This window comes from Caretta caretta, chromosome 4 (assembly GCF_965140235.1).
Source record: "Caretta caretta isolate rCarCar2 chromosome 4, rCarCar1.hap1, whole genome shotgun sequence".
Classification (NCBI taxonomy): domain Eukaryota; kingdom Metazoa; phylum Chordata; order Testudines; family Cheloniidae; genus Caretta; species Caretta caretta.
Window position 1 is genome coordinate 152,229,631 of NC_134209.1, and position 25,804 is coordinate 152,255,434.

Here is a 25,804-nt window from a genome sequence, read left to right on the forward strand (position 1 = left end):
GAAGAGGCTTGGGGTACAGAACGGGGCAGGGGAGGCGGGGGAAGAGGCAGGGTGGGAGGGGGGTCTTGGGGGAAGGGGTGGCGAGCTAGCGCACAATCCTTAGAGCCTCAGTATGTAATGCTGGCATCTTAGCATAATGATTATAGACCAGTCCCCTACAACTCTGCCTGCCTGCTGCAGCACTTATTGTTAAGAAACCGAAGATGGATAAGGGAAAAAGAAGAAACCAGGAAAAAATCTTGAATTAGGAGAGGACATTTTAGAGAAAAAAATAACTTGAAATAGTTAGAGAATGGGGAGAAAAAGGAAGACAAAACTCATTATGATAAGAAAGGAAAACACAACAGAGTAGAATATTTTTATTCTATTATCTAGGGATGTTTTGATATTTAGTATCAGAGGGGGAGCCGTGTTAGTCTGGATCGGTAAAAGTGGCAAAGAGTCCTGTGGCACTTTCTCGACTAACAGCCGTATTGGAGCATGAGCTTTGGTGGGTGAACACCCACGTCGTCGGATGCATGCAAAAATATTCCCAGACTAAACAAACACATGCATCCGACGAAGTGGGGATTCACCCACCAAAGCTCACGCTCCAGTACGTCTGTTAGTCTACAAGGTGCCACAGGACTCTTTGCAGCTTTGATATTTATTGGCATTAAGAGGCCAGGATTTTACGGTGGCTTGGCTGTTGCTGTCACACAAACCAGTTGAATCTATTTTTTTCCAGCTTTGGACCAAGAGAGGGATGAAACCCCTCCTTGGACTTTGGGAGGCCACTTGTCCATTTTGAACCGGACAGTCATCTTTTTGGATGGTTTGTCCCCCATCCGGTACTGAGACAAAACTGGGCGTGGTTTTGTCCTGTATTAGATGGGGGATGCCATTCTGAACACCGTGCGTGCAAGATTGTGCTGGCATGGGCGGGAAAGGAGGGTGTGCTCTGCAAAATGGTGCTCCCTATGTGGTGTGACCTCACATGCATCGTGTATGTAAGGTCACACCAGCGGGGGCCGGCCCACGCCATTCCTGGAAGTATCGGAACGTCCGGTATTCTGGGAACGTTTGAATGGCCGACCTACGTAGACCTGATCCCGCAGGGATCACTACGGTGCTGCCACCCGCAAGTCTTCAAAACTTCTGGGTCGGCCTCTCCTCCTGCCCCTCCCAAAAATATTACAGGGTTTGTGATGAAATTGTGGGAGCTGGCAGCACTGCATCTATCTCAGCCTAGTTTTCTTTTTGCCACTGTGTTGCAATAGGACATGCTGTTTCCTGTCTGCTCTTCTAGCCAGGGCGGGGACAGTATGCTCCACTGTGTTCAGACCTGCCACGTCACAGCGCAGCGACCTTCTTACAAATCCACCTTTCCAGGAAAGTGCAGCTGACATTGTTCCAAAAACCGCTTTGGAATGAGTCTAGGAACACACAGTCCTCTGTCCTGTCTATGCTCTGATTCCAGTTGTCTGGCTGACCTGTAGCCCAGAACCTAGAAATAAAATGAAATTTCCTGTTGATTGAATGGACTGGACTTCATTTACAAAGATTTTTTTTTACTTGGGGGGTTGCACATTTCAGAGCTTCTGCAGGAAGAGCTCATTGCCCACCCCAGGGCTCCTTTGGCAGCTCCATTCCCCCCGCCCCCCCAGCTCCTTGTCTGCCACCATCTCATCGCCCTCTACTTCAGGGATTCACGTCCCCCACACGCCAGGGTCTCTCTGGGGCCCCATTCCCCAGGGTCCCCATATGCTCTCCCCTCCTACCAGGGCTGTGTGTGGGCCCCCTTCCTCCATAGCAGGGTCCCCTATTCTCACACCCATGCAGAGGCGCTGTACACTCCCTTTCCTCTTTCCGCACATAGCAGGTCCCCCATTCTCTCCACCATGGCAGAGGCTCGAGGTGCACCCCCAGTCCTCTCTTTCCCCTCATGCTCCCCTTCCCCCCTACAAAGGTCCCACAATCTCCCCCAACCAGGGGGTCTGTGTGCCCCCATTTCCCCTTGCTCCCATACTAGAGTTTCCCCATTCCTGCCCATGCCAGCGGCTGTGTGCAAGTGACCATTTCCCGTCCTTATCCGCCTCCTCCCAGTCCCACCACCAGTATTATCTGCCTGGGCGATAGGTCACTCAGGGTGTCAACACATCCAGCTCGATTGGGAGGCTGAGTAGGGTTACTGCTATGCTGGAAGGCACTAATGCACCATCAACCAACTGTTTGATCAATGAATGGAAGCTGGGGCTGTATGCTAAACAGATGGCAGGGGCTCCATGTGCCCCCCTTTCCCTCTGTGGAGTGCTGATTCCCCACAAATCAACAGGATTCTGGCCATTAATGCTGGAATCGATGGCTAGTGTTCAATAGTTAGTGCACTCCAGGCAAACACAGTAACGACATCAGGACTCGTCTTCACGTACCGCACTATCACAGCGAAGCTGCAGCGTCCTCGGGAAGATGCTGCCTACGCGGGCAGGAGAGCATCTCCCATCGGCGGAGTTAATCCACCTGCCGGAGAGGCGGCAGCTACGTCGTTGGGAGAAGCTCTCCCGTCGACAGTGTAACCCAAGCCTGCTTGGGCTGGCGCTCTGTCCCCCTGTAGTGGCAGCCAGACCAGCTAGAGCTCAATGAGGCTGCTACAGCCTTGGCTAAGAGAGAGGTGTCTTTTAGCTCATGCAATAGAGGCTCCTGCACTAAGCTGCAGAGGTCCCAGGTTTGATCCTGGCTGCTGACAACTGGGTTCTATCGGCGTTACGATCGTGCTGTGTACACGGGGGGGTGAAGCTGGTATAACTCTGTCACTCAGGGGTGTGGATTTTTCACACTTGGTCTGTAGCATAGACCTGGCCCCCCTTGAGTATATGGCCTTTACAAGCTTGGCCAATTAAAGGTTGTGAGGCATGGTAAAAGGGGGCCATAGAAGTACCTGAACTGGGTTAAAATGCACCTTCTCCTAAGGAACAATATCTACAAATCATTTGGAAAGCAATGAAAACCAACCCACCCAAAACAAACTATTTCTCTTTGGAGAAAGAACAAAGCTTTCATTAAAGAATGGGTAAGTCATTTCTTTTGAAAATGTTCGTGAAATCTTCCCTTTTCTTTCTTCAGCTGGCTCTGCTGAGCACAGGCCTGAGCATTGACGCTGATCCCCTATAGGCAGGAGCATCCGTAGCCGTTTCCTAGATAATTAATACGTGGCAGCAGCATAATGATTCATTTCAAACTTTACCCTCCTGCGTATTCGGCACCATCCACCCAGCGCCAGTTGCCTTCTGTCCCTTTGTCAGTGAGTCCAATCCAGCGATGTGTTCCCCAGGTTGCATTGACAAGATATTTCTGCAAAACACAACTTATATTGCTTACATTTCACCCACAGGACCCTGAGCAATATGATAGTAATCCAGCCACGGCTGCCGGGGGTTAATAGGTGTTACATGGAAAGTCTTCTGCTGTATTTGATTGGTAAGTGAAGGGCCCAGTTCCCATCTGACTGGTGTAAATCAGGAGTAACTCCACTGATGTCCGCATGCCGGACAGGGGCTTATGCTCCCAGTTCAAGTCCTGGCTCTAGGAGCTCCCTGGAGCTCTCTGTGAAGAAGGGGCTGGGCTGGAGGAGAGAAGTACAGGGCAGAGTCTCCATTTGTGGCACAGAAAGGTGCTACAGAAGTACAACAAAGTGGGAACCAGCTTCCCTCTGAGTCTCCTTTGGGGAGGGGACTGGAAAGCCTGGGAAGTGGTGGACTCTGGCTCCATCCCCGATGGCTTGTGGCATGGGGCGGAGATATCACAGGTGATTGGGAGGTGATTCAATCATCCTTCAGGCCGCTGTGAAGTTACTGCTCTCACCTGCTCTGCCTCCGTGACAATGGAGCTCAGGTGCGAGTCCTGAGACACACAGAACCGCTCGGCCTCCTCCCAGGACTTTGTCTCTCGTGAGAAGTAATAGAGGTTCCCACCGTTAAATCTCCAGCCGCTGGAGAGCTTTGTCAGCACGTCACCTAGGAGCAGAGACTGAGGTCAGAAGCGCAGTACAAAGGTGCTACACTCTCCTGGGAAATACACAGAGAGGTCAGGATTTCTGGAGCTGCTTTTCCCCCAACCCTCTGCCTCTCGACAGCTACAGATTCAGGGAACTTCTAAGCCATGATTCTTTCAGCACAGAGCAAGCCCTGACAGCAGCTCCTTCCCGTTTACTGCAAAGATCTCTTCACCTGAAGGCCCCCATTGATTGCACCAATGGTTCCATGGTGTGGAGTGTCTCTAAGGGGACATCTATACAGCAAAAAAACCCCAAACCATGCCGCAGCGAGCATCAGACCCTGGGTTAACAGTCTTGGGGTCCTGGGGCTTGTGCTGCGGGGCTAAAAGTAGCAGTGTAGACATTTGGGGCTTGGCTGGAGCCTGGGCTTCAAGACCTTCTCTGCTCACTGGGTTTCAGAGGCCAGGCTCCAGCCCGAGCCCAAACATCTACATTGCTAATTTTAGCCCCGTAGCACAGGTCCCACTTGTTCTTTTACCAGAAGAATACACACCATGAGTGTCTTTTTATGGGACAGATGGTGCCTAAAGTTTCCAACTTTCTACTCAAACAAAACCAAAGACCCTTGCCCTGTCCCCTACCCTGCCCCTCCTCCGAGGCCCCGCCCATGCTCCGCCTCTTCTGTGAGGTCTCCCCCGCTCACTCCATCCCTCCTCCCTATGTCATTTGCTCTCCCCACCCTCTCTGATTCTCTCATTTTCACCAGGCTGGTTCAGGGGGTTGGGGTGCGGGAGGGGTGAGGGCTCCAGGGTAGGACCTGAAATTAGGAGTTCAGGGTGTGGGAGGGGGCTCCGGGCTGAGGCAGTGGGTTGGGATGTGAGAGGCGGTGAGGGTTCTGGATGGGGGTGAGAGCTCTGGAGGGGGGCCAGGGATGAGGAGTTTGGGGTGTAGGAGCGGGCTCCCGGCTGGGAGGTGGAGCTGAGGGGTTCAGAGTAAGAGAGGGGGCTCCGGTCTGAGGCAGGGGGTTGGGGTATGGGAGGAGGTACGGGCTCTGGGCTGGGGGCTGCAGATTCTGCGGTTGGGCCAGAAATGAGGGGTCCAGGGTGCAGGAGGGGTCAGGGGTCCAGGCTTCAGACGGCGCATACCTCAAGCAGCTCCTGGAAGCAGTGGCATGTCCCCACTCTGGCTCCTATGCGGAGGCGCAGCCAGGCAGCTCTGCGCACTGCCCCATCCGCAGGCACCACCCCCGCAGCTCCCATTGGCCGTGGCTGCTGGCCAATGGGAACTGCAGAGCTGACGCTTGGGGTAGGGGTAGCGTGCAGAGCCCCCTGGCTGCTCCTACACACAGGACCCAGAGGGGGGACATGCCCCTGATTCCAGGAGCCACACAGAGCCACAGCAGGCAGGGAACCTGCCTTAGCCCTGCTGTGCCGCCGGCTGGACTTTTAACACCTGGTCGTCGGAGCCGCTGGGGTCTCTTTTCGACCTGGAGTTCCAGTCGAAAACTGGACACCTGGCAACCCTAATTGTACCCCTCTCCAGCCTGCATGTGGAAGGGCCCTCCAAGTACAGATCTCCCCCTTTGCAGGTAGAACCACGAACTCCATGGCACCGTTCCCCCTCCCCACCCCAGACATGGGGCACTCTCTCTCCACAGTCCAGGGGCTGTGTAGGAGAAGGGGGTATAGCCAGGCTGAACTGTGGGGTGCCATGTCTTCCTCCCGCCTCCAGCCTTGTGGAAATCACCTGGGGAAGGTAACCCACGTTCAAGCTGCATTATAGTTTCTGCAAAGCCGATGTGACGACCGCCGTAGGGGAATGAGCCAGGAGCCTCCAGGGCGGGAAGCACGAGTCACTACAGCTTGAGCTGGAGAGCCAGACCCCGTAGCTGGAACTGAGACAGGCTCACACCCTCCGTGGATCGGGCACGGAGCAGGGGCACGTAACAAACACTGACCAGTGGTTCAGACTGAGCTCCCCACAAGCCCAGGAGAGGAAGAGATGGGTTGGCTGCCCTCTTTCACCCTCCCCCACCCCCTTACTTTAATGCCTGTCCCACTGGTAGTTAGATTCCCTGCAGCATTTGCTCCCGTTACTTACTGTACTGCTTCCGCATTGTGGCACGGGAGGTACCGACTTCCTCCAAAGGGCCCATTAACAGCTGCAGCGTGTCCAGTAATGAGCCTAAAACCCATTAAAATAGTTAAAGGGGCACTGCCATGCGGTGTAGGTCCAAGCGTTAGCAATTGCCCACCCCAGGATCTCAGATGATATTCTGAGGGTTTAGGATGTCTTGTGTCCGTAGTTGTAAGCTCCAGGCATACTAGGTCTGAACGGACCCAGGCCTGACTCACAGTCCAGCAAATACCCTGAAGTGACACAAAGTGTAGATAAATGCAGTAAAATACCCACCTATGCATGGGGTGCCATCTTCACGCCCCGCTGGAACGAATGGGACAACACATGGAGTAAGGCACTGCTCAGTGTGAGTACGGGGATCAGTAGGAAAAGCCAGCAGACAAGATTCTAATACTTTCTAATATAATAATAATACTTGCCATTTTGTTCCAGGGCTGGTGAGTAAGATGCATTGCCAAGCTTCAAAAAGTCTTTGATTCTCTGAATCGCTTCTGCAACTTGGTGTTTCTTCCTGAGCTCCTGGTGATCTACAAGAGATGACAGGAGGGAGAAATAACTGGAGAGTCGACACTTTGCCCCCTGTCTTCAGAGGAGAAAGAAGAAATTGGATTGCAATGCCCTCCCCCACGCCGGTGGGTGCTAAGAGTTTGTCTACATGAGAAAATTAAATTGGTTTATAAACCGATTTGGTTAAACGGGTGCAACTTCCTTGTGGGGAGCCTCATAGTTTAGTTTCTGAATGCCTCAGACTGATTCACTTAAAGTCAATTTCAGTGTAACACACTCATGCTGAAATAAGAGTGTTCACACACAGACATTACACCTGTTTAACTAAATCATCTGAAGGAGACGCCGCAAGCTTAGATTAATAGATTTTAAAGCCAGAAGAGATCATAAGATCAGCTAGTCTGCCCTCCTGCATAGAACACGCCAGAGAATGTCTATGCTGATGCTGCAGGAAGCCTGGATCACTCTGTGGTATTTTCCTAAATCTTCCTTCCATATATTGTAGTTTGAATACAGAGTGACATAGGGCACGTGGCATAATTACAATTCCTCAATATTTCCATTCTAAAGGATCTTTTCAGTTGATTAGGCGTTTGTTAGCTTTCATGTTTTGGGCTGAAATGTATGGATCTATGCCTTATTTTTGGTCAAATTCTATTGGCAATTACCATGGTATATATCTGAATGGACACTGCTGTCACTGAATGAGTGAGGGATGTGTAATAAATTAGGCAGGCATCCCCTCAAGGGCGAGAGAGGACAAAAATACATATTGAACAAATTCCTCATTTCCTGCACACTGTCCAGCCTTCACACTGGATGAGACAAGGAGCCAGCAGAACAAAGAGAATGTGATCCTGTACTTATAAACTATTTGTAACCAATGTCAAAGTATGGGGGAAGACTTAAGAGTTTTTGGGACTAATTTAATTTTGGAATTTTCTGACTTTTGAATGGTCCTACTTGCAACCTTCAAGTTCTTTTTGTAACATAGTTAAATATTAAAAAACCCTATCATTAAATGGATGTTTTTTGTCAGAGAGTGAGCGAGCCTGGAGCACTGGGCCTGGTGTAAGAGCTAAGGTCTGAACCATAGTCAGCAAAGTCAAGCCATGTATGAAAGCAGATGCTTACACGTTCACTGTCCGATATATGAACTTGGCAAGGGCACTGCCTTGCTAAAACACAGGCACTCCTAAGAAGCAACAGATACTGGGTATGTATGTGAACACATTCCAAAAGATCAGCCCAGATACATCCTGACCTAGCACAAGATAAGAGGGTTTGACAGAAATGAGGAAGAGGGATGTTTTGCCCATGACATCTGGAGCAAGGTAACAAGCAGGTGTCATGAGACACATAAGGTGGGTAGATAAATTGTTTGTCTCAGACTATAAATGTCAGGGTACCTCGCCTTAGTCCTGTGTGTGGCCGAGGAGACAGCAGAAATTCCCACTGCTGACTGAGCCATTCCTTGCAATGGGGGACTCATGTGTTAGTGTATCTGTAGCTCCTTGGGGACACTAGGAATGTGCCTTGAGGGCAATAAACCTGGCCGAGTGCCTTTGTCAGCGAACTGTGCCAGTGGTCTTTCTTTATGAGTAACATCAAGGTCTGTTGAATTAGCAGGCTGCACTCTCTGCTAGTGCTGATAACACTGGAGCTCCAAGAACAGAAGAACTGAGCAGCTGGAACGGCTCAAGCAGCCTGAACAGTATTACCGAGGCAATGGCATTCCAGCCTTCAACACTTAACAGTTTTTTGCTACCCTCCTCCCACCTCCACCCCCCAAAACTCACATAAATGTTGAGTTTATAGCTATAGTTGAACTTACACATAATGGTCATAGTAACAAAAGAAGCACTGAGGGAAAGACTCAGCAGCATAAGTACAGCACGGATGATGACCTCTCTCTTCTGAGATGTCTCAGGTAGTCTTCCTTGAAGGAGAAGAGGAAATGTTACAGCTGCATTGCAAGGGCTGAAATGCTATTAATTATAATAAAGATAAAATCATATACTAATACAATAAAAAGAATACACACACACAGAGTCTTATAAATATTTAAATTTATTAAGTGGTTGTGTAAATTAGAAATTCATAGATTCATAGATTTCTAGTCCAGAGGTACCACGGTGATCATCTAGTCTGATGTCCTGCATAACACAGGACAAAGGACTGCCCTGAGATAATTCCTACTTCAAGTTCAATAGCTGTGGTTGATGTAGAGTGTACCTTTCGGAAAAACATCCAGTCTTGATTTTTAAATTTCCAGTGATGGGGAATCCACCACAGCCTTTGATAAGTTGTTCCAATGATTAAGTACCCTCACTGCTAAAAATTTGTGCCTCATTTCTAGTCTGAATTTGTCTAGCTTCAACTTGCAGCCACGGGATTGTGTTGTACTAGTGGTTTTCAACCTATGGTCTGTGGATCCCTGGGGCTCTGCAGACTATGTCTAAGACATCGATGAAAGGTTGTTGTTACCACAAAACAGTGGTTTTCAACCTGTGGTCCACACATTCCTGGGGGTCCACAGACTATATCTAAGATTTCCAAAGGGGTTTGCACCTTCATTCAATATTTTTAGGAGTCCACAACTGAAAAAAGGTTGACAAAGACATAACCACTGTTATGCCTTTGTCTGCTAAACTGAAGAACTCTGTATTATTAAATTTGGGTTCCCCAAGAAGGTACTTATAAACTGTGATCAAGCCATCCTTTAACCGCTCTTTCATAAGCTAAATAGACTAGCTCCTTGAGTTTCTTACTAGTGGATAGCAGGGAAGAAGTAGATGTGATATATCTGGACTTTATTGAGGCTTTTGACACAGTCCAACATGATATTCATAGAATCATAGAATCATAGAATATCAGGGTTGGAAGGGACCTCAGGAGGTCATCTAGTCCAACCCCCTGCTCAAAGCCGGACCAATCCCCAACTAAATCATCCCAGCCAGGGCTCTGTCAAGCCTTACTTTAAAAATATCTAAGGAAGGAAATTCCACCACCTCCCTAGATAACACATTCCAGTGTTTCACCACCCTCCTAGTGAAAAAGTTTTTCCTAATATCCAACCTAAGCAAACTAGGGAAATGTGGTGTAGATGAAATTACTATAAGGTGCGTGCCCAATTGGTTAAAAGACCATTCTCAAAGAATAGTTATCAATGGTTCACTGTCAAACCAGGAGGATGTATCCAGTAGGGTCCCACAAGGGTCTGTTCTGAGTTTGGTACTATTCAATATTTTCATTAACGACTTGGATGGAGAGCATGCTTATAAAATTTGCAGATGACGCCAAAGTGGGAGGGGTTGCAAGAACTTTGGAGGACAGGATTAGAGTTCAAAATGATCTTGACAAATTGGAGAATTGGTCTGAAATCAATAAGATGAAATTCAATAAAGATAAGTGTGGAGTACTACACTTAGAAAGGAAAAATGTGACAAACACAAAATGGGAGGGGGGGAGTGGTTAGGCAGCCGTACAGCTGACAAGGATCTGGGGCTTATAGAGGATCACAAATTGAATATGAGTCAAGAACATGATGCAGTTGCGAAAAAGACAAATGTCATTCTGAGTTGTATTAACAGGAATGTCATACGTAAGACACAGGAGGTAATTGTCCCACTCTGCTCAGCACTGGTGAGGCCTCCTCCGGAGGCTTGTGTCCAATTCTGGGCACCGCACTTTAAGAAAGATGTGGACAAATTGGAGAGAGTCCAGAGGAAAACAAAAATGATAAGAGAAAACCTGACTGTAACAGGGTGCCTTGCCCTGCCAGCTGGAGAGCCTGGGGCTAAGCCAACCCTAATACGGAATGAGCCCCACCTGAGGGGGATAAGGCAGTTCTCTACAAAGAGCAGGAAAAGAGGGAAGCACAAGGAGCTGCAGCTATGCTGAAGGATACTTCAGGGAGAAAAAGGGGTGCTGCAGGACCACGGCACCACAGAGCGTGGAGGGTATAGCTCAGTGAGTGGGAGGCAGTTGGGGTGCAGGAAACCCTGACTGTGTTTGAGACTGAATGTCAGAGTCCCAGCAAGGGAGTGCTGGGCGAGCTGCCTGGGAGATCAGACTGGGCCTGAAGAAGAGCCCTGGGGGCAAGAGAAAACACAAGGACTTTGTGTGGTTGGAACTGGCTTTCGTTTAGGACTCTGGGTTGTTGTAAACTGGTTCTGTACTAAACTAGCCCCATGTAAGAGCGTTATTAATCAGAGAAAGCCCCTGTAAATTCTTAAAGGGCCCTTATAAGAAAAAAACTCAGTGGTGAGGAGCCTGCAGAGACATCCCTGGCCAGGAGGGGTCACTATATACATGGTCATCCTGCTATACTGACTGATGAAGAAAGGTTGAAAGAATTGGGCTTTTTTAATCTAGAGAAGAGAAGGCTGAAGGGGGAGCTGATAACAGTCTTCAAATATGTTAAAGGCTGTTATAAAGAGGATGGTGATAAGTTCTCCATATCCACTGAAGATAGAACAAGAAGTGATCAGCTTAGTTTGCAGCAAGGGAGATGTAGGTTAGATATTGAGAAAAACTTTCTAACTCTAAGGGTATTTAAGCTCCGGAATAGGTGTCCAACGGAGGTTGCGGAGTTCCCGTATGTGGCACTCAGTGCTCCAAAGCAGTACCCTGGCACCCCCACATCTACCATGGTGATATATTTATGATACATTTTGTACAAACTATGTCTTGAGAAGTATCATTTTAAAAGGCTTGATCTGTTGAACATTAATATCCTGTTGGATTGTATGTGCTGTTATTGTATGTGGAGTTATGAAGTTTTGCTGTGTGTGTGTGTGTGTGCATTACTGAAATATGTTGTGAGGTTGGGAACACCCACAACCAGCCTATCAGGTGCAACAATGGAGGAGCCAGACATGCTGATGGCCCATTAAAGGGAATCCACACTCACAAGGACTGTTCCAGGAATCTGTTCAATGGAGACTTCCCAGAGAGAACACAGGCAATGGAGACTGCTTGACCCATGTCACAAGCATAGATGTTTCCAGCAGGCTGGAAGAAACCATAAAAGAGGGGAAGTGACATCATTACTTGGCCTCACTTTCCCCCCACAAGGCAACACCTGGAAGCACATAAGGAGAACAAAGACTGACAAGGGGAAGGTGGTCCCAGCCTGGAAAGGAGAATTCCAGCTTGTGTAGTAAGGAACTATATCATCAGGATGAGACACTGCTTGATTCAAATCCTGTCTAGTTAATAGAACTCAGATTGTGATTTTACTTTTATTTCTTAGGTAACCAACTTTGAACTGTTCTCTTACTACTTATAATCCCTTAAAATCTATCTTTCTGTAGTTAATAAATCTGTTTTATATTTTACCTTAAACAGTGTGGTTTGGTTGAAATGCTTGGGAAATCTGCTCACTGTACAAAAGCTGGTGCATGCCCTCTCCACGTTGAGGGAGGGGCAGACTGCGTAATAAATTTACACTGGTCAGGCTTCTGAACAGGGCAGGAGGGTACAGCCTTGGGGCCCTAGTCTGGAGCCTCTCTATTGTTAGTTCGTGAGTGGCTGGTGAAAACATTCATGTAACTCAGCTGCGTGTGTCCCTGCCTGTGGATGGCTGTGTAAGTGCAGAACCTGGAGAGGTTTGCAGCTTATCACAGCATCACAGTGTGAGAGGGAGCCCAGGTTGGTATGTCAGAGGGCTCAGCGGTATTCCAGTTCCAGGTTGCACCCCAGAGAACCCGTCACACCGTCATTGGAGGTTTTTAAGAACAGGTTGGACAAACATCTGTCAGAGCTGGTCTAGGTTTACGTGGTCCTGCCTCAGCACAGGGGGCTGGACTAGATGGCCACTCGAGGTCCCTTCAAGCCTACATTTCTATGATTCAGTAAGACAGGTTTTCTAATACTTTAATAATTCTGGTGGCACTTTCCTGAACCCTCTGAAATTTATCAACATCCTTCTTGAAGTGCAGACGCAGGAGCTGGACACAGTATCCAGCAGCAGTAGCACCAGTGACCAACATAAAAGTAATACACCCTCTTCACTCCTACTCAAGAAACCCTGGTTATGCCTCCCAGGATCACATTAGCCCATGTGGCCTCAGCATCTCCCTGGGAGCTCATATTCAGTTTATTACCCACCGTGAGTCCCATGTCTTTTTCAGAGTCCCTGCTACCCAGGACAGAGTCCCCCATCCTGTAAGTGTGGCTCCATTCTTTGTTCCTAGATGTATGGCTGTACATTTGGCTGTATTGAAATGCAAATTGTTTGCTTGTGCCCAGCTCACCAAGTGGTCTAGCTCATTCACTGACCCATCCTCTTCACTATTTGCCACTCCCCCATCTTTGTGTCACCTGCAAATTGTGTCAGTGATGATTTTATGTTTTCTTCCAGGAAAACAAGAACTGATCCCTGCAGGATACCGCTAAAAACACACCTGTTCTCTGAGATTCCCCATTCACAGTTACAATTAGTTAGCCAGTTTTAAATCCATTTAATGTGGGCCATGTTGATGTTGAATGATTCTAGTTTCTTAACCAGTGCCTGGTTTGCAATGGCGCCAATGATGCCGTGGCACCGGGCCCACACTCAGAAGGAGCCTGGGCACCCAGACTGTGTCCCCACCCCCTGCTCTGCCCTGAGGCCCCACCCCTGCTCGGCCTCTTCCCCCCGAGGCACCACCCACCGTTTGCTCCTCTCCACCCCTCCCCCTAGGGCCTAGGGGGGAAAAGCTGATTGGGGCAGGCTCTTGTGGGGAAGAGGCCAAGCGGGCGCAGGGCCTCGGGGGGAAGAGGCCAAGTGCGGGTGGGGCCTGGGGCAGAGCGCAGGAGAAGTGGGAGGCGGGGCTACGGTCCTGGCGCTGGGGCCCACAAATGATTAATCTGGCCCTGGCGGTACCAGGTCAAATGCCTTACAGATTGCAATTATATTACATCAACACTATTACCATGATCAACCAAACTTGTAATCTCATCCAAGAAAGATACCAAGTTAGTTTGACAAGATCTATTTTACATAAACACATGTTGATTGGCATTAATTGTATAAACCTCCTTAAATTCTTTATTATTTGAGTCCCATATCAACCACCCCTTTATTTTGCTTTGGATCAACATCAGGCAGGCAGGCCTATAATTATATGGCTGTGGGGGAGGGGGGGGAGTCTGTCCCTTTAAAGGTAGTGGTGGCTAGTGCTTAGCCTACCCTGATTGCATGGCATGCCCCTTTAAGGTTTTGGGAGAGTCTGATGTCTTTTGGGGAAGCTGTATGAACTACACAAACTAGACCCCAGGAGAAGGGGAATATCTAGAAATTTTGGAAATTCCAAAAATTAGTTCTGGCAGGAAGTGGCTGAACCAATTCAGATAAAATAAGAATCTTCCCCTCAAATCTGATCATTTTCTTTTAAAAAACTGGTCAAGCTGTGTTTCTGTACAGACAGATTCATAGGGCCAGAAAGAAGCATCAGGACCATCCAGCTGACCTCCTGCATAACACAAGCCGGGGTTGTTTTCTTTGGCCCCTCTGAGGTGGAGGAAAAATTCAGAAACAGATTGAGCACCACTTGTGCAGCTCAAGCTGTCAGAGCAGGCTGTGCGTCCCATACCCTGCTTTGAGCAGGGGTTGGACTGGACTACCTCCTGAGGTCTCTTCCAACCCTGATATTCCATGATTCTATGCCCACCAGTGACTGCCACTCAGCAAAGCTGAACTGCAGAGAAAAGGAAGCCCAGAAAAGATGAAATAAAAGATCGAATGCTTCTTACCTTCCCCAAGTTGTCGACTCGGAATTACTCTGGTCACATTCTGATAGGTATTTTCCTCTTTTCCTGCCCACTTTGTGAGTGGAAAACTTCGCAGCTGGTCCATGTCAGGTGGTCTTCCTGACTGGTTTGTGAATGTCTCTCTCACCCAAATGTGTGACTGAGAAATAAAAATGGGAAATGAGATCTACAAAGTCTCAAGGACAACAAAACCAAAACGGCTCAGACCACAGAGTGCCAAGTCAGACACCGCTGTGATCTTTGAGCGACTGCAGGTGTAGGGAGAGATAAGGGGGATCAGCCAGGCTGCAAGTTAGCCACAAACTTTGGCATGAACTGTCACAGGCCATTCCACAGGCAAGTGTTCAGATCACAAAACCTGCCACAATTGTTCAGGAGACCCGCGATGGACTGTGCAGAAAGGACAAGAGCTAGTAGGCGAAGAACGCTCAAAGGGAGCTGGATTGGTGTGGGGGAAGCTAGCACTGTGCTATATCTGGTCTGTGGCTAAAGTGGACTTTACTTGCAAGGGATGCCAATCCAGCTGCTTTCACCAACACGAAGAGTCAACAGGCAGCTCAGACAACCTTCTGATCCCCACTTGCTTTGGGCTACTCGCAGAAAACTAGAGGAAACCTCTATAATTGCAGCACCAGGGACTAAGCCAGGGGTGGGCAAACTTTTTGGCCCCAGGGCTGCATCTGGGAATGGAAATTGTGTGGCGGGCCATGACTGCTCACAAAATTGGGGGTTGGGATGTGGGAGGGGTGAGGGCTCCAGTGGGGGGGTGTGGGCTCTGGGGTGGAGCCAGAAAGGAGGCTTTCAGGGTGTGGGAGGGGGCTCAGACTTGGGTGGGGGTTGGGGTGTGGCTCCATCTGAGGGTGCGGGCTCTGGGGTGGGGTGGGGTTGGGGGTGCTCCGGGCTGGGACCAAGGGGTTTGGAGGGTGGGAGGGGGATCAGGACTGGGGCAGAGGGTTGGGACACGGGAGGGGGTCAGGGGTGCAGGCTCCTGGTGGCGCTTACCTCAAGCAGCTCCCAGAAGCAGCGGCATGTCCCCGCTCTGGCTCCTACGTGGAGGCACGGCCAGGCAGTTCTGCGCCTCGTCTGCAGGCGCCGCCCCTGCAGTTCCCACTGGCTGCAGTTCCCGGCCAATGGGAGCTGCAGAGGTGGAATTGGGGTCTCATGACTGCCCCTACATGTAGGAGCCGGAAGGGGGACATGCCACTGCTTCCAGGAGCCATGCGGAGCCACAGCATGTGTGGAGTGGGGCAAGCCCCCGACCGCACTCCCTGGTTGGAGCACTGGAGTGGGGCAAGCCCTGGACCCTGCTCCCCAGCGGGAGCTCGAGAGCTGGATTAAATGGTCTGAAGGGCCGGATGCAGCCCCGGGGCTGTAGTTTGCCCACCTCTGGACTAAACCCTGCTTGTCTTCCTCACATGCAGTCCATCTCCCCAAATTCATCATCTTTATGAGGTAATAGAACAGCAGGGGAAACTATTAATTAATTAATTATTATGATTGTAGTTATTGTTATTATTATTAATTAATTAATTGGTAGTCCAGAGGCCATTTGTTGCACACAGTGAAGAGGTGCTCCAGCAACTTTGCGATAGGTTTGTGCTAGCTTGCGGTGACTTTGGATTACCCGTTAATCTAAAGAAGAAAATGATTTTGGCACAAGGTGTGTTGACTGCACCAGATGCTTCAATGGGTAACGCCACACTAGAAGTTGGACACAAGTTCTTCTTCCTAGGATCAACTGTATCAAATAACTTGTCTCAATCACTGATGAGCTTAATTCTTGCATTGGAAAGGCAGCTAGCACATTCGGCCAACTGGCCAAGTGTGTGTGTGATAACGGGAAACTAACTCTGAACACCACAGTGTGGGTCTACCAGATGAGTGTTCTGAGCATGCTGCTATACGGTGGTGAGAGACGGACCGCCCACAGGAGGCACAACAGAAAGCTAAACTCCATCCACACCCGCTGTCGTCACCATCTTCTAAATATCGAGTTGGAAACCAAACTTCCTGGCAGCAAAGAACTTGAGAAAGCAAAACCCCCAAATTTCATCACTAAACACAGATTTCTTCATTGTTGTCTTAATTACTGCTCTGGATGAACGATGGACACACTCCAAAGGGTCTCCAGTATGGAAAACTTGTGAATGTCCCAAGGACCTGAAAACTTTCAACACTGACCTGGTAAGCTAGGAAGCGGCAGTTAGCAAAAGGCCGTGCTGGAGGGCTGCACTGCACTATGGAATCAAAGAGGCTGGCGAGAGGTGGTTAAGAGAGAGGGAAGCAAAGAGAGAGAAGAGGAAAGGGCTCAAGAGCTAGTAATACACCCACTTCCTCCTCTGGTCCTGTGCCGTATACCTGCACTATTTGTGGCAAAGATGGTTGCTCGAGAACTGGATTTCCTAGACTCATGATGCTGCAGCACGAGTCACAGTGAATCAACTGGTTGGTGCTTGCACCATCGGCTTTCAAGGCCTATTCCAGAGGCCCCAAGCAGAATTGGGGACCCACTGTGCCAGGTGTGATGCTCGCAGACCAGGTGCCAGCTCATGCGAAGGTCCCCATGCCTCAATGAAACACTGACAAATTCCTGGTTGGAATAAGTCTGGCTCACCTGTGTGTCAGTGTTTTTAAAATAGGTGTTAGAATTATAAGAATGTGTTTGGTGTTTAGATTTTATTGAATACTTGAGTTGCTGCCGGCATTCATCCCTCTTATAGTATCTGTATCCCACATTGTAAAGTACAGAAAAGGGCAACAAAAATGATTGGGGTAAGGAATAGCTTCCATTTGAGGATAGATTAATAAACTGGGACTTCTCAGCTTGGAAAAGAGACGACTAAGGGGGGATATGATTGAGGTCTATAAAATCATGACTGGGATGGAGAAAGTGAATAGGGAAGTGTCATTGACTCCTTCCCATAACACAAGAACTAGGAATCATCAAGTGAAATTAATAGGCAGCAGGTTTAAAACACACAAAAGGAAGGATTTCTTACCACAACACAGTCAACCTGTGGAACTCTTTGCCAGAGGATGTTGTCAAGGCCAAAACTATAACAGAGTTCAAAAAAGAACTAGATAAATTCATGGAGGATAGGTCCATCAATGGCGATTAGCCAGGATGGGCAGGGTTGGTGTCCCTAGCCTCTGTTTGCCAGAAGCTGGGAATGGGCGACAGGGGATGGATTGCTTGATGATCACCTGTTCTGTTCATTCCCTCTGGGGCACCTGGCATCGGCCACTGCCCGAAGACAGGATACTGTAGATGGACCTTTGATTTGACCCAGTATGGCCATTCTTATATTCTTATGTAATATTTGAGTGGTTGTATTGTGAGCCCCTGTGACTGTGTAAATCACCAGACAGGAAAGCGACATTACTTAGTATGAAAGGCTGGTCTCCAGCAGAAGGTGTTATGTCCTGGCCAACAGGGAAGGTCCATTGACACCAGACAGACAATAGTGGGATATTAAAGAGCACAAAGGACTTAGTTGCTCTGCTATCCCCATCCCCCCTCCATGAAGACGAGTCATGCAAGTGGATTCCTCCAGTCAGCTGAGTTTGCAGCTCAGAGCACATGGGAAGAGGGGGATAAAAACCCTAACAAGAAGGAACTGGATCTCTACACTGCTTGGAATTGGGGTGGTGGAAGGTTTTCGAGGCATAAGCAAGAGACCCCCAGCTGCTCAGCCTGAGTTAGCCCTAAAGGACATATAGAGCCTTGCTTATTATAGAAGCTTCTGTTACTTTTTGAAACTGAAGATTGCAATTCATGTGTGTGTGTATGTTTACCTGCTTTAACCTTGTAAATAACTCTCTTGTCTCCTCTTCCGATTTAATAAATCTTTAGATAGTTTATTGTAGGATTGGCTACAAGCATTGTCTTTGGTGTGAGATCTGAGGTGCAACTGACCTGGGGTAAGTGACTGGTCCTTTGAGAATGGGAGAAACTTGAATATTGCTGTGATTCTTGGTGTAAACAACCATCTGTCACAAAGGTAGGCTCATCTGAGTGGCAAGACAGATTGGAGCACCCAAGGGAACTGTCTGTGACTCCATGTTTAGGCCGTTATGGTGCCTGAGGAGTTTATACTTGATAATTGGTTGGTGAAACCTAAGTATAGAACTCACAATCCATTTTGGATTTGTGCCCTGCTTCCTAACAGCCTGCCCTGAGATTGGTACCCATTCTCTTGAGGCACTGAAGGCAGCTTGACACCCGGTGCTAAACAGATACATATGCAGTCAGTGCCTGCCCTGGAGAGCTTGCCTTCTAAAGAGTTAAGACAGACAAAGAATCTGGGAGGGAAAGGAATGCAACATACAAACCGCGGGATGAGTTTCAAGCATGCTAGGACTGCATGGTTTTGGTTTTGGTTTTAATTATTTTGTCGGGAGGGGTGTGCACATGTATCTCTTTAAAGAGCTGGCTGAGGAGCTTGAGCCACTGATGCTGATATTTAACAAAACTCGGATCACTGGGAAAATTCTAGAGGAGTTGAATAAAGCTGATGTTGTACCAACACGTAAACAGGGTAAATGGGATGATCTGAGTAACTATAGGCCAGTTAGCCAGGCATCGATCCAGGGCAAAATCATGGAAAAGCTGATATTGGATTCAATCAATAAAAAATTAAAGGACGGTTTCCTAATTAATGCCAGTCAACCTGGTTTTATGGAGAATGGGTCCTGTCAAACAAACCTGATATTGTTTTTTTAGGAGATTATAAATTTGGTTGACAAAGAAAACTGCTGCTATAATATACCTAGACTTCTGTAAGGCAATTCCCGGCGTCCTGTGTGACGTTCTGGTTTTTAAAAATTAGCACTATCCCAGGCCAATGCGGCACATATTGAAGGGTTTAAAGACGGGCTAACTGCTAGATCTCAAGAAGTAAGTGTAAATGTTAATTGTAAATGTAAATCAACACCCAGAGAGGTGAGATACCAAAGTCTTCTGTTCTTGCCCCAGTACTATTTCTAACAGTGACCTGGAAGAAAACATGAAATCTGTGCTGCTAAAGTTTGCATATGACAGATTGGTGGAGTTGTAAATAACAGAACATGGTGATGGTTTGACAGCACAATCTGGGTTGCTTGGTAGACTGGGTTCATTTGAATGACATGTGTCAATACAGATAAATGCAAGGTCTGACATCTAGGAACCAAGAATACAGGTTACACTTATAGCGTGGGAGACAGTATCCCGGATTTCAGTGACACTGAAAAATACCTTGAGGTCATGGTGGATAACTGGATAAACATGAGATTGCAGTGTGCTGCTGTAGATAAAAGACCAAATGCAACGCTTGGATGTATAGTTGAGGAGTATCAAGAAGAAAGTAAATCTCTCTCCTGCTAATGGAACGAAGTGAGTCTCTGAGGCATTGGAAGCGAGCGCAGAGTTCTGTCTGCCCTGAGATTTGCACTTCATAGAAGGATGAAAGTCCATGTGTTTCTCACTTCAATTACTGAATTTAGTCTCCAGATTTGACTCAATCTCTCTTCCTGAGACAGCTGAACTTTTCTTGGAAATAACAGAGTAATTTTGCAGAGGAACCATTTTGAAATGCTCTGTTTTGAAATTCATCCTGATAGCCTCACTTTTTGCTGTACCTTTTTTGGAACCAGGAGTTTTGGATGCAAAGGCTTGGTAGGCCAATCCAGCCTCTCCATGTTGTGCCATAGCCTGCTTCCCTGCTAGGAACAGGTATCAGTCCGCTCGTCTTCCAAGGCGAATGAGCTTGGATTGCTCGGATTTGAAATCAGAGGTTTCCTTCTCCTGGACAGACTTGCCTGAAGAGGCAAAGTGAGCGCTGACTGCCCTAATTTGAAATCAGTTTCCCTTCTCCTGAATACAGTTGGTTTACAGCACCTGATTTGTAATATTGGTGCAACCCCTTTTGGGTTTCCTGAAGACAGGGGGGATGTGTCTCTGCACCGCTGTATCCCAGTGTGGGTGGGGATACTGCAGAAGACAAACAGGTGAGAGGATACAAAAGAAAATAATACAAACACAACCAGGTGGGTCTGACAGGGGGGACAGTTTGACCGTGTGCTTGACTGGTTGTTTGAAAAGTGTGAATAGGGAGTGCTTTGTTCCAGGTGAGCCATGAGTGGGCCTGACTGTTATAAAAAGCCAGTCAGCTGCGAACCAGCTGAGCGGCGAACAGCAGAGAGGCTAACAAAGGGAGTTCACCTGGGGAGAGCCCACTGAGGCTTACATCTTGCTGGCTTCTCTGAGAAGTTACTACAACTCCTGAGGAAGCTCGTAGAAGGAAGGTAATATGGATGGGGAGCGTTCAGATGTTGTGACCTGCACTGGATGTGCCATATTTGTCTTTCTTCCTCAGGAGAGAAGCGACTTTGTCTGTACAAAGTGCAAGCTGGTCTCCATATTGGAAGAGAAGGTTCAAGGTCTGGAGCAACAGGTATCGACCCTCCGTTGCATAAAAGAAACTGAAGATTTCCTGGACAGACATCAGGATATGCTTCTACGGGCACAGCATTCTGAAGATTCAGAGCAGGCTACACTGCGGGGAACCGGAGGACGGTGAAGAAATTTGGCAGCATGTGACCTCCAGAAGAAGAAAGGGGAGCGTCCATGTACCAGCAACGCAGATACAGGTGAGGAACCGTTTTCATGTTCTCTCCACAGGTACCATTGCGGAGAGTGGACTAGATGATACATCTGAGGGAAGGGAACAGAAGGAGACTCCGCCGACTGGAAGGCATGAGATGCACTGTCCTAGGGATGGGGGTTCCACGACCACCGCTCCCAAGAGAAGGAGGCGGGTGGTGGTGGTCGGGGACTCTCTCCTCAGGGGGACTGAGTCATCTATCTGCCGCCCCAACCAGGAAAACCGAGAAGTCTGCTGCTTGCCAGGAGCTAGGATTCACGATGTGACGGAGAGACTGCCGAGACTCATCAAGCCCTCGGATCGCTACCCCTTCCTGCTTCTCCATGTAGGCACCAATGATACTGCCAAGAATGACCTTGAGCGGATCACTGCAGACTACGTGGCTCTGGGAAGAAGGATAAAGGAGTTTGAGGCACAAGTGGTCTTCTCGTCCATCCTCCCCGTGGAAGGAAAAGGCCTGGGTAGAGACCGTCGAATCGTGGAAGTCAACGAATGGCTACGCAGGTGGTGTCGGAGAGAAGGCTTTGGATTCTTTGACCATGGGATGGTGTTCCAAGAGGGAGGAGTGCTGGGCAGAGATGGGCTCCACCTAACGAAGAGAGGGAAGAGCGTCTTCGCAAGCAGGCTGGCAAACCTAGTGAGGAGGGCTTTAAACTCGGTTCACCGGGGGAAGGAGACCAAAGCCCTGAGCTAAATGGGGAAGTGGGATACCGGGAGGAAGCACGAGCAGGAGCGTGCGAGAGGGGAGGGCTCCTGCCTCATACTGAGAAAGAGGGACGATCAGCGAGTTATCTCAAGTGCCTATATACAAATGCACAAAGCCTGGGAAACAAGCAGGGAGAACTGGAAGTCCTGGCACAGTCAAGGAATTTTGATGTGATCGGAATAACAGAGACTTGGTGGGATAACTCACATGACTGGAGTATTGTCATGGATGGATATAAACTGTTCAGGAAGGACAGGCAGGGCAGAACAGGTGGGGGAGTTGCACTGTATGTAAGGGAGCAGTATGACTGCTCAGAGCTCAAGTATGAAACTGCAAAAAAACCTGAGAGTTTCTGGATTAAGTTTAGAAGCGTGAGCAAAGAGGGTGATGTCGTGGTGGGAGTCTGCTATAGACCACCGGACCAGGGGGATGAGGTGGACGAGGCTTTCTTCTGGCAACTCATGGAAGTTACTAGATCTCAGGCCCTGGTTCTCATGGGAGACTTCAATCACCCTGATATCTGCTGGGAGAGCAATACAGCGGTGCACAGACAATCCAGGAAGTTTTTGGAAAGTGTAGGGGACAATTTCCTGGTGCAAATGCTGGAGGAACCAACTGGGGCAGAGCTCTTCCGGACTTGCCGCTCACAAACCGGGAAGAATTAGTAGGGGAAGCTAAAGTGGATGGGAACCTGGGGGGCAGTGACCATGAGATGGTCGAGTTCAGGATCCTAACACAAGGAAGAAAGGAAAGCAGCAGAATACGGACCCTGGACTTCAGAAAAGCAGACTTTGACTCCCTCAGGGAACTGATGGGCAGGATCCCCTGGGAGAATAACATGAAGGGGAAAGGAGTCCAGGAGAGCTGGCTGTATTTTAAAGAATCCTTATTGAGGTTACAGGAACAAACCATCCCGATGTGTAGAAAGAATAGTAAATATGGCAGGCGACCAGCTTGGCTTAACAGTGAAATCCTTGCTGATCTTAAACACAAAAAAGAAGCTTACAAGAAGTGGAAGATTGGACAAATGACCAGGGAAGAGTATAAAAATATTGTTCGGGCATGCAGGAGTGAAATCAGGAAGGCCAAATCACACCTGGAACTGCAGCTAGCAAGAGATGTTAAGAGTAACAAGAAGGGATTCGTCAGGTATGTTAGCAAGAAGAAGAAAGTCAAGGAAAGTGTGGGCCCCTTACTGAATGAGGGAGGCAACCTAGTGACAGAGGATGTGGAAAAAGCTAATGTACTCAATGCTTTTTTTGCCTCTGGCTTCATGAACAAGGTCAGCTCCCAGACTGCTGCACTGGGCAGCACAGCATGGGGAGGAGGTGACCAGCCCTCTGTGGAGAAAGAGGTGGTTCGGGACTATTTAGAAAAGCTGGAGGTGCACAAGTCCATGGGGCCGGATGCGCTGCATCCGAGAGGGCTAAAGGAGTTGGCGGATGTGATTGCAGAGCCATTGGCCATTATCTTTGAAAACTCATGGCGATCGGGGGAGGTCCCAGATGACTGGAAAAAGGCTAATGTAGTGCCCATCTTTAAAAAAGGGAAGAAGGAGGATCCTGGGAACTACAGGCCAGTCAGCCTCACCTCAGTCCCTGGAAAAATCATGGAGCAGGTCCTCAAGGAATCAATTCTGAAGCACTTAGAGGAGAGGAAAGTGATCAGGAACAGTCAGCATGGATTCACCAAGGGCAAGTCATGCCTGACTAATCTAATTGCCTTCTATGACGAGATAACTGGCTCTGTGAATGAGAGGAAAGCAGTGGATGTGTTGTTCCTTGACTTTAGCAAAGCTTTTGACAAGGTCTCCCACAGTATTCTTGCCAGCAAATTAAAGAAGTATGGGCTGGATGAATGGACTATAAGGTGGATAGAAAGTTGGCTAGATTCTCGGGCTCAATGGGTAGTGATCAATGGCTCCATGTCTAGTTGGCAGCTGGTATCAAGTGGAGTGCCCCAAGCGTCGGTCCTGGGGCCGGTTTTGCTCAATATCTTCATTAATGATCTGGAGGACAGTGTGGATTGCACCCTCAGGAAGTTTGCAGATGACACTAAACTGGGAGGAGAGGTAGATACACTGGAGGGTAGGGATAGGATACAGAGGGACCTAGACAAATTGGAGGATTGGGCCAAAATAAATCTGAGGAGGTTCAACAAGGACAAGTGCAGAGTCCTGCATTTAGGACGGAAGAATCCCATGCACCGCTACAGACTAGGGACTGAATGGCTAGGCAGCAGTTCTGCGGAAAAGGACCTAGGGGTGACAGTGGACGAGAAGCTGGATATGAGTCAGCAGTGTGCCCTTGTTGCCAAGAAGGCCAATGGCATTTTGGGATGTATAAGTAGGGGCATAGCGAGCAGATCGAGGGAAGTGATCGTTCCCCTCTATTCGACATTGGTGAGGCCTCATCTGGAGTACTGTGTCCAGTTTTGGGCCCCACACTTCAAGAAGGATGTGGATAAATTGGAGAGAGTCCAGCGAAGGGCAACAAAAATGATTAGGGGTCTGGAACACATGAGTTATGAGGAGAGGCTGAGGGAGCTGGGATTGTTTAGCCTGCAGAAGAGAAGAATGAGGGGGGATTTCATAGCTGCTTTCAACTACCTGAAAGAGGGTTCCAAAGAGGATGGCTCTAGACTGTTCTCAATGGTAGCAGATGACAGAACGAGGAGTAATGGTCTCAAGCTGCAGTGGGGGAGGTTTAGATTGGATATTAGGAAAAACTTTTCCACTAAGAGGGTGGTGAAACACTGGAATGCGTTACCTAGGGAGGTGGTAGAATCTCCTTCCTTAGAGGTTTTTAAGGTCAGGCTTGACAAAGCCCTGGCTGGGATGATTTAACTGGGAATTGGTCCTGCTTCGAGCAGGGGGTTGGACTAGATGACCTTCTGGGGTCCCTTCCAACCCTTATATTCTATGATTCTATGATTCTATGATTTGATAGCTGCTTTCAACTCCCTGAAAGGGGGTTCCAAAGAGGATGGATCTAGACTGTTCTCAGTGGTAGCAGATGACAGAATGAGGAGTAATGGTCTCAAGTTGCAGTGGGGGAGGTTTAGGTTGGATATTAGGAAAAACTTTTTCACTAGGAGGGTGGTGAAGCACTGGAATGGGTTACCTAGGGAGGTGGTGGAATCTCCTTCCTTAGAAGTTTTTGAGGTCAGGCTTGACAAAGCCCTGGCTGGGATGATTTAGTTGGGGATTGGTCCTACTTTGAGCAGGGGGTTGGACGAGATGACCTCCTGAGGTCCCTTCCAACCCTGATATTCTATGATTCTATGACTAGAGGCTGACTACCCTCGAGATGGCAGGACACGGTATGCAGGGTCGTGACCAGGCTGACGGATTCTCTGTAACTTGAAGTCTTTAAATCATGATTTGAGGACTTCAGTGAGTCAGCCAGAAGTTCTGGATCTATTACAGGAGGGGGTGGGTGAAGTTCTGTGGCCTGCACTGTGCCGGAGGTCAGACTAGATGATTGTGATGGTCCCTTCTGGCCGTAGAGTCGATGAGTCCTGAGGAACAAGCCATGGACAGGAAGGAAGGGCAATGCTGTACTGCTCCCCGGGGCTGCAAAGATGCTCTGGGATGAGAAGGTGGCTCACTTTTGGGGTTTCCTTCTAGCTAAACAACTCCAGTCCCCAGCAACGCTGAACTGCACACTCCACACCCCCAACACCCTCTCTCCCCCCTCCCTCTCTCTCATATAACACATCAGACATAGTCCACTTTTGATCATCTATAGTAAACACGTACTGAGGAATGCCTCTGATTCCTCAGAACCAATTTCCAAGAAAACCCAGCGGAACTGCTCACATCCTCCAGCTACTTCCTTGTTCCAGTACAACAGGAGGCAGTTCATTCTATAGCGGAGCCACAAGCTGCCAGTCTCCGATCACTTGTGACTCCATTTTCCCCGCCTTGCCCTAGCCCTTTTCTAACAGCAAGAGGCCCTGGAAGGGACGAGGAGAGGGGTGAGTGAAGGCCCAGGTTGTCAGAATGTTACAGCATCCCTGGAAAGGGAAACAAATGGCTACTAGCCAGGCTGGGCAGGGATGGTGTCTCTAACCTCT

At 48.6% G+C, this 25,804-nt stretch overlaps 1 protein-coding gene across 3 annotated transcripts in view; it reads right to left on the minus strand.

The window, feature by feature from the left end:
• Window positions 1-345: 345 nt before the first annotated feature.
• The window catches only part of LOC125635158 (C-type lectin domain family 4 member F-like), a 45,164-nt gene continuing 19,705 nt past the window's right edge, over window positions 346-25,804 (minus strand). For 2 of the 3 annotated variants that reach the window (XM_048846467.2, XM_048846469.2), the window contains exons 2-8: window positions 14,360-14,516; window positions 8,454-8,558; window positions 6,532-6,639; window positions 6,074-6,157; window positions 3,841-3,992; window positions 3,224-3,330; window positions 346-1,486 (exon numbers count right to left, since the gene is read on the minus strand). In XM_048846467.2, the coding sequence (XP_048702424.2) occupies window positions 1,333-1,486; window positions 3,224-3,330; window positions 3,841-3,992; window positions 6,074-6,157; window positions 6,532-6,639; window positions 8,454-8,558; window positions 14,360-14,462 (813 nt within the window). In that variant the 5' untranslated portion in view covers window positions 14,463-14,516 and the 3' untranslated portion in view covers window positions 346-1,332. Of the gene's footprint in view, window positions 1,487-3,223; window positions 3,331-3,840; window positions 3,993-6,073; window positions 6,158-6,531; window positions 6,640-8,453; window positions 8,559-11,534; window positions 11,636-14,359; window positions 14,517-25,804 lie in introns of those variants that run through there. The other variant, XM_048846470.2, reaches the window with a different exon arrangement.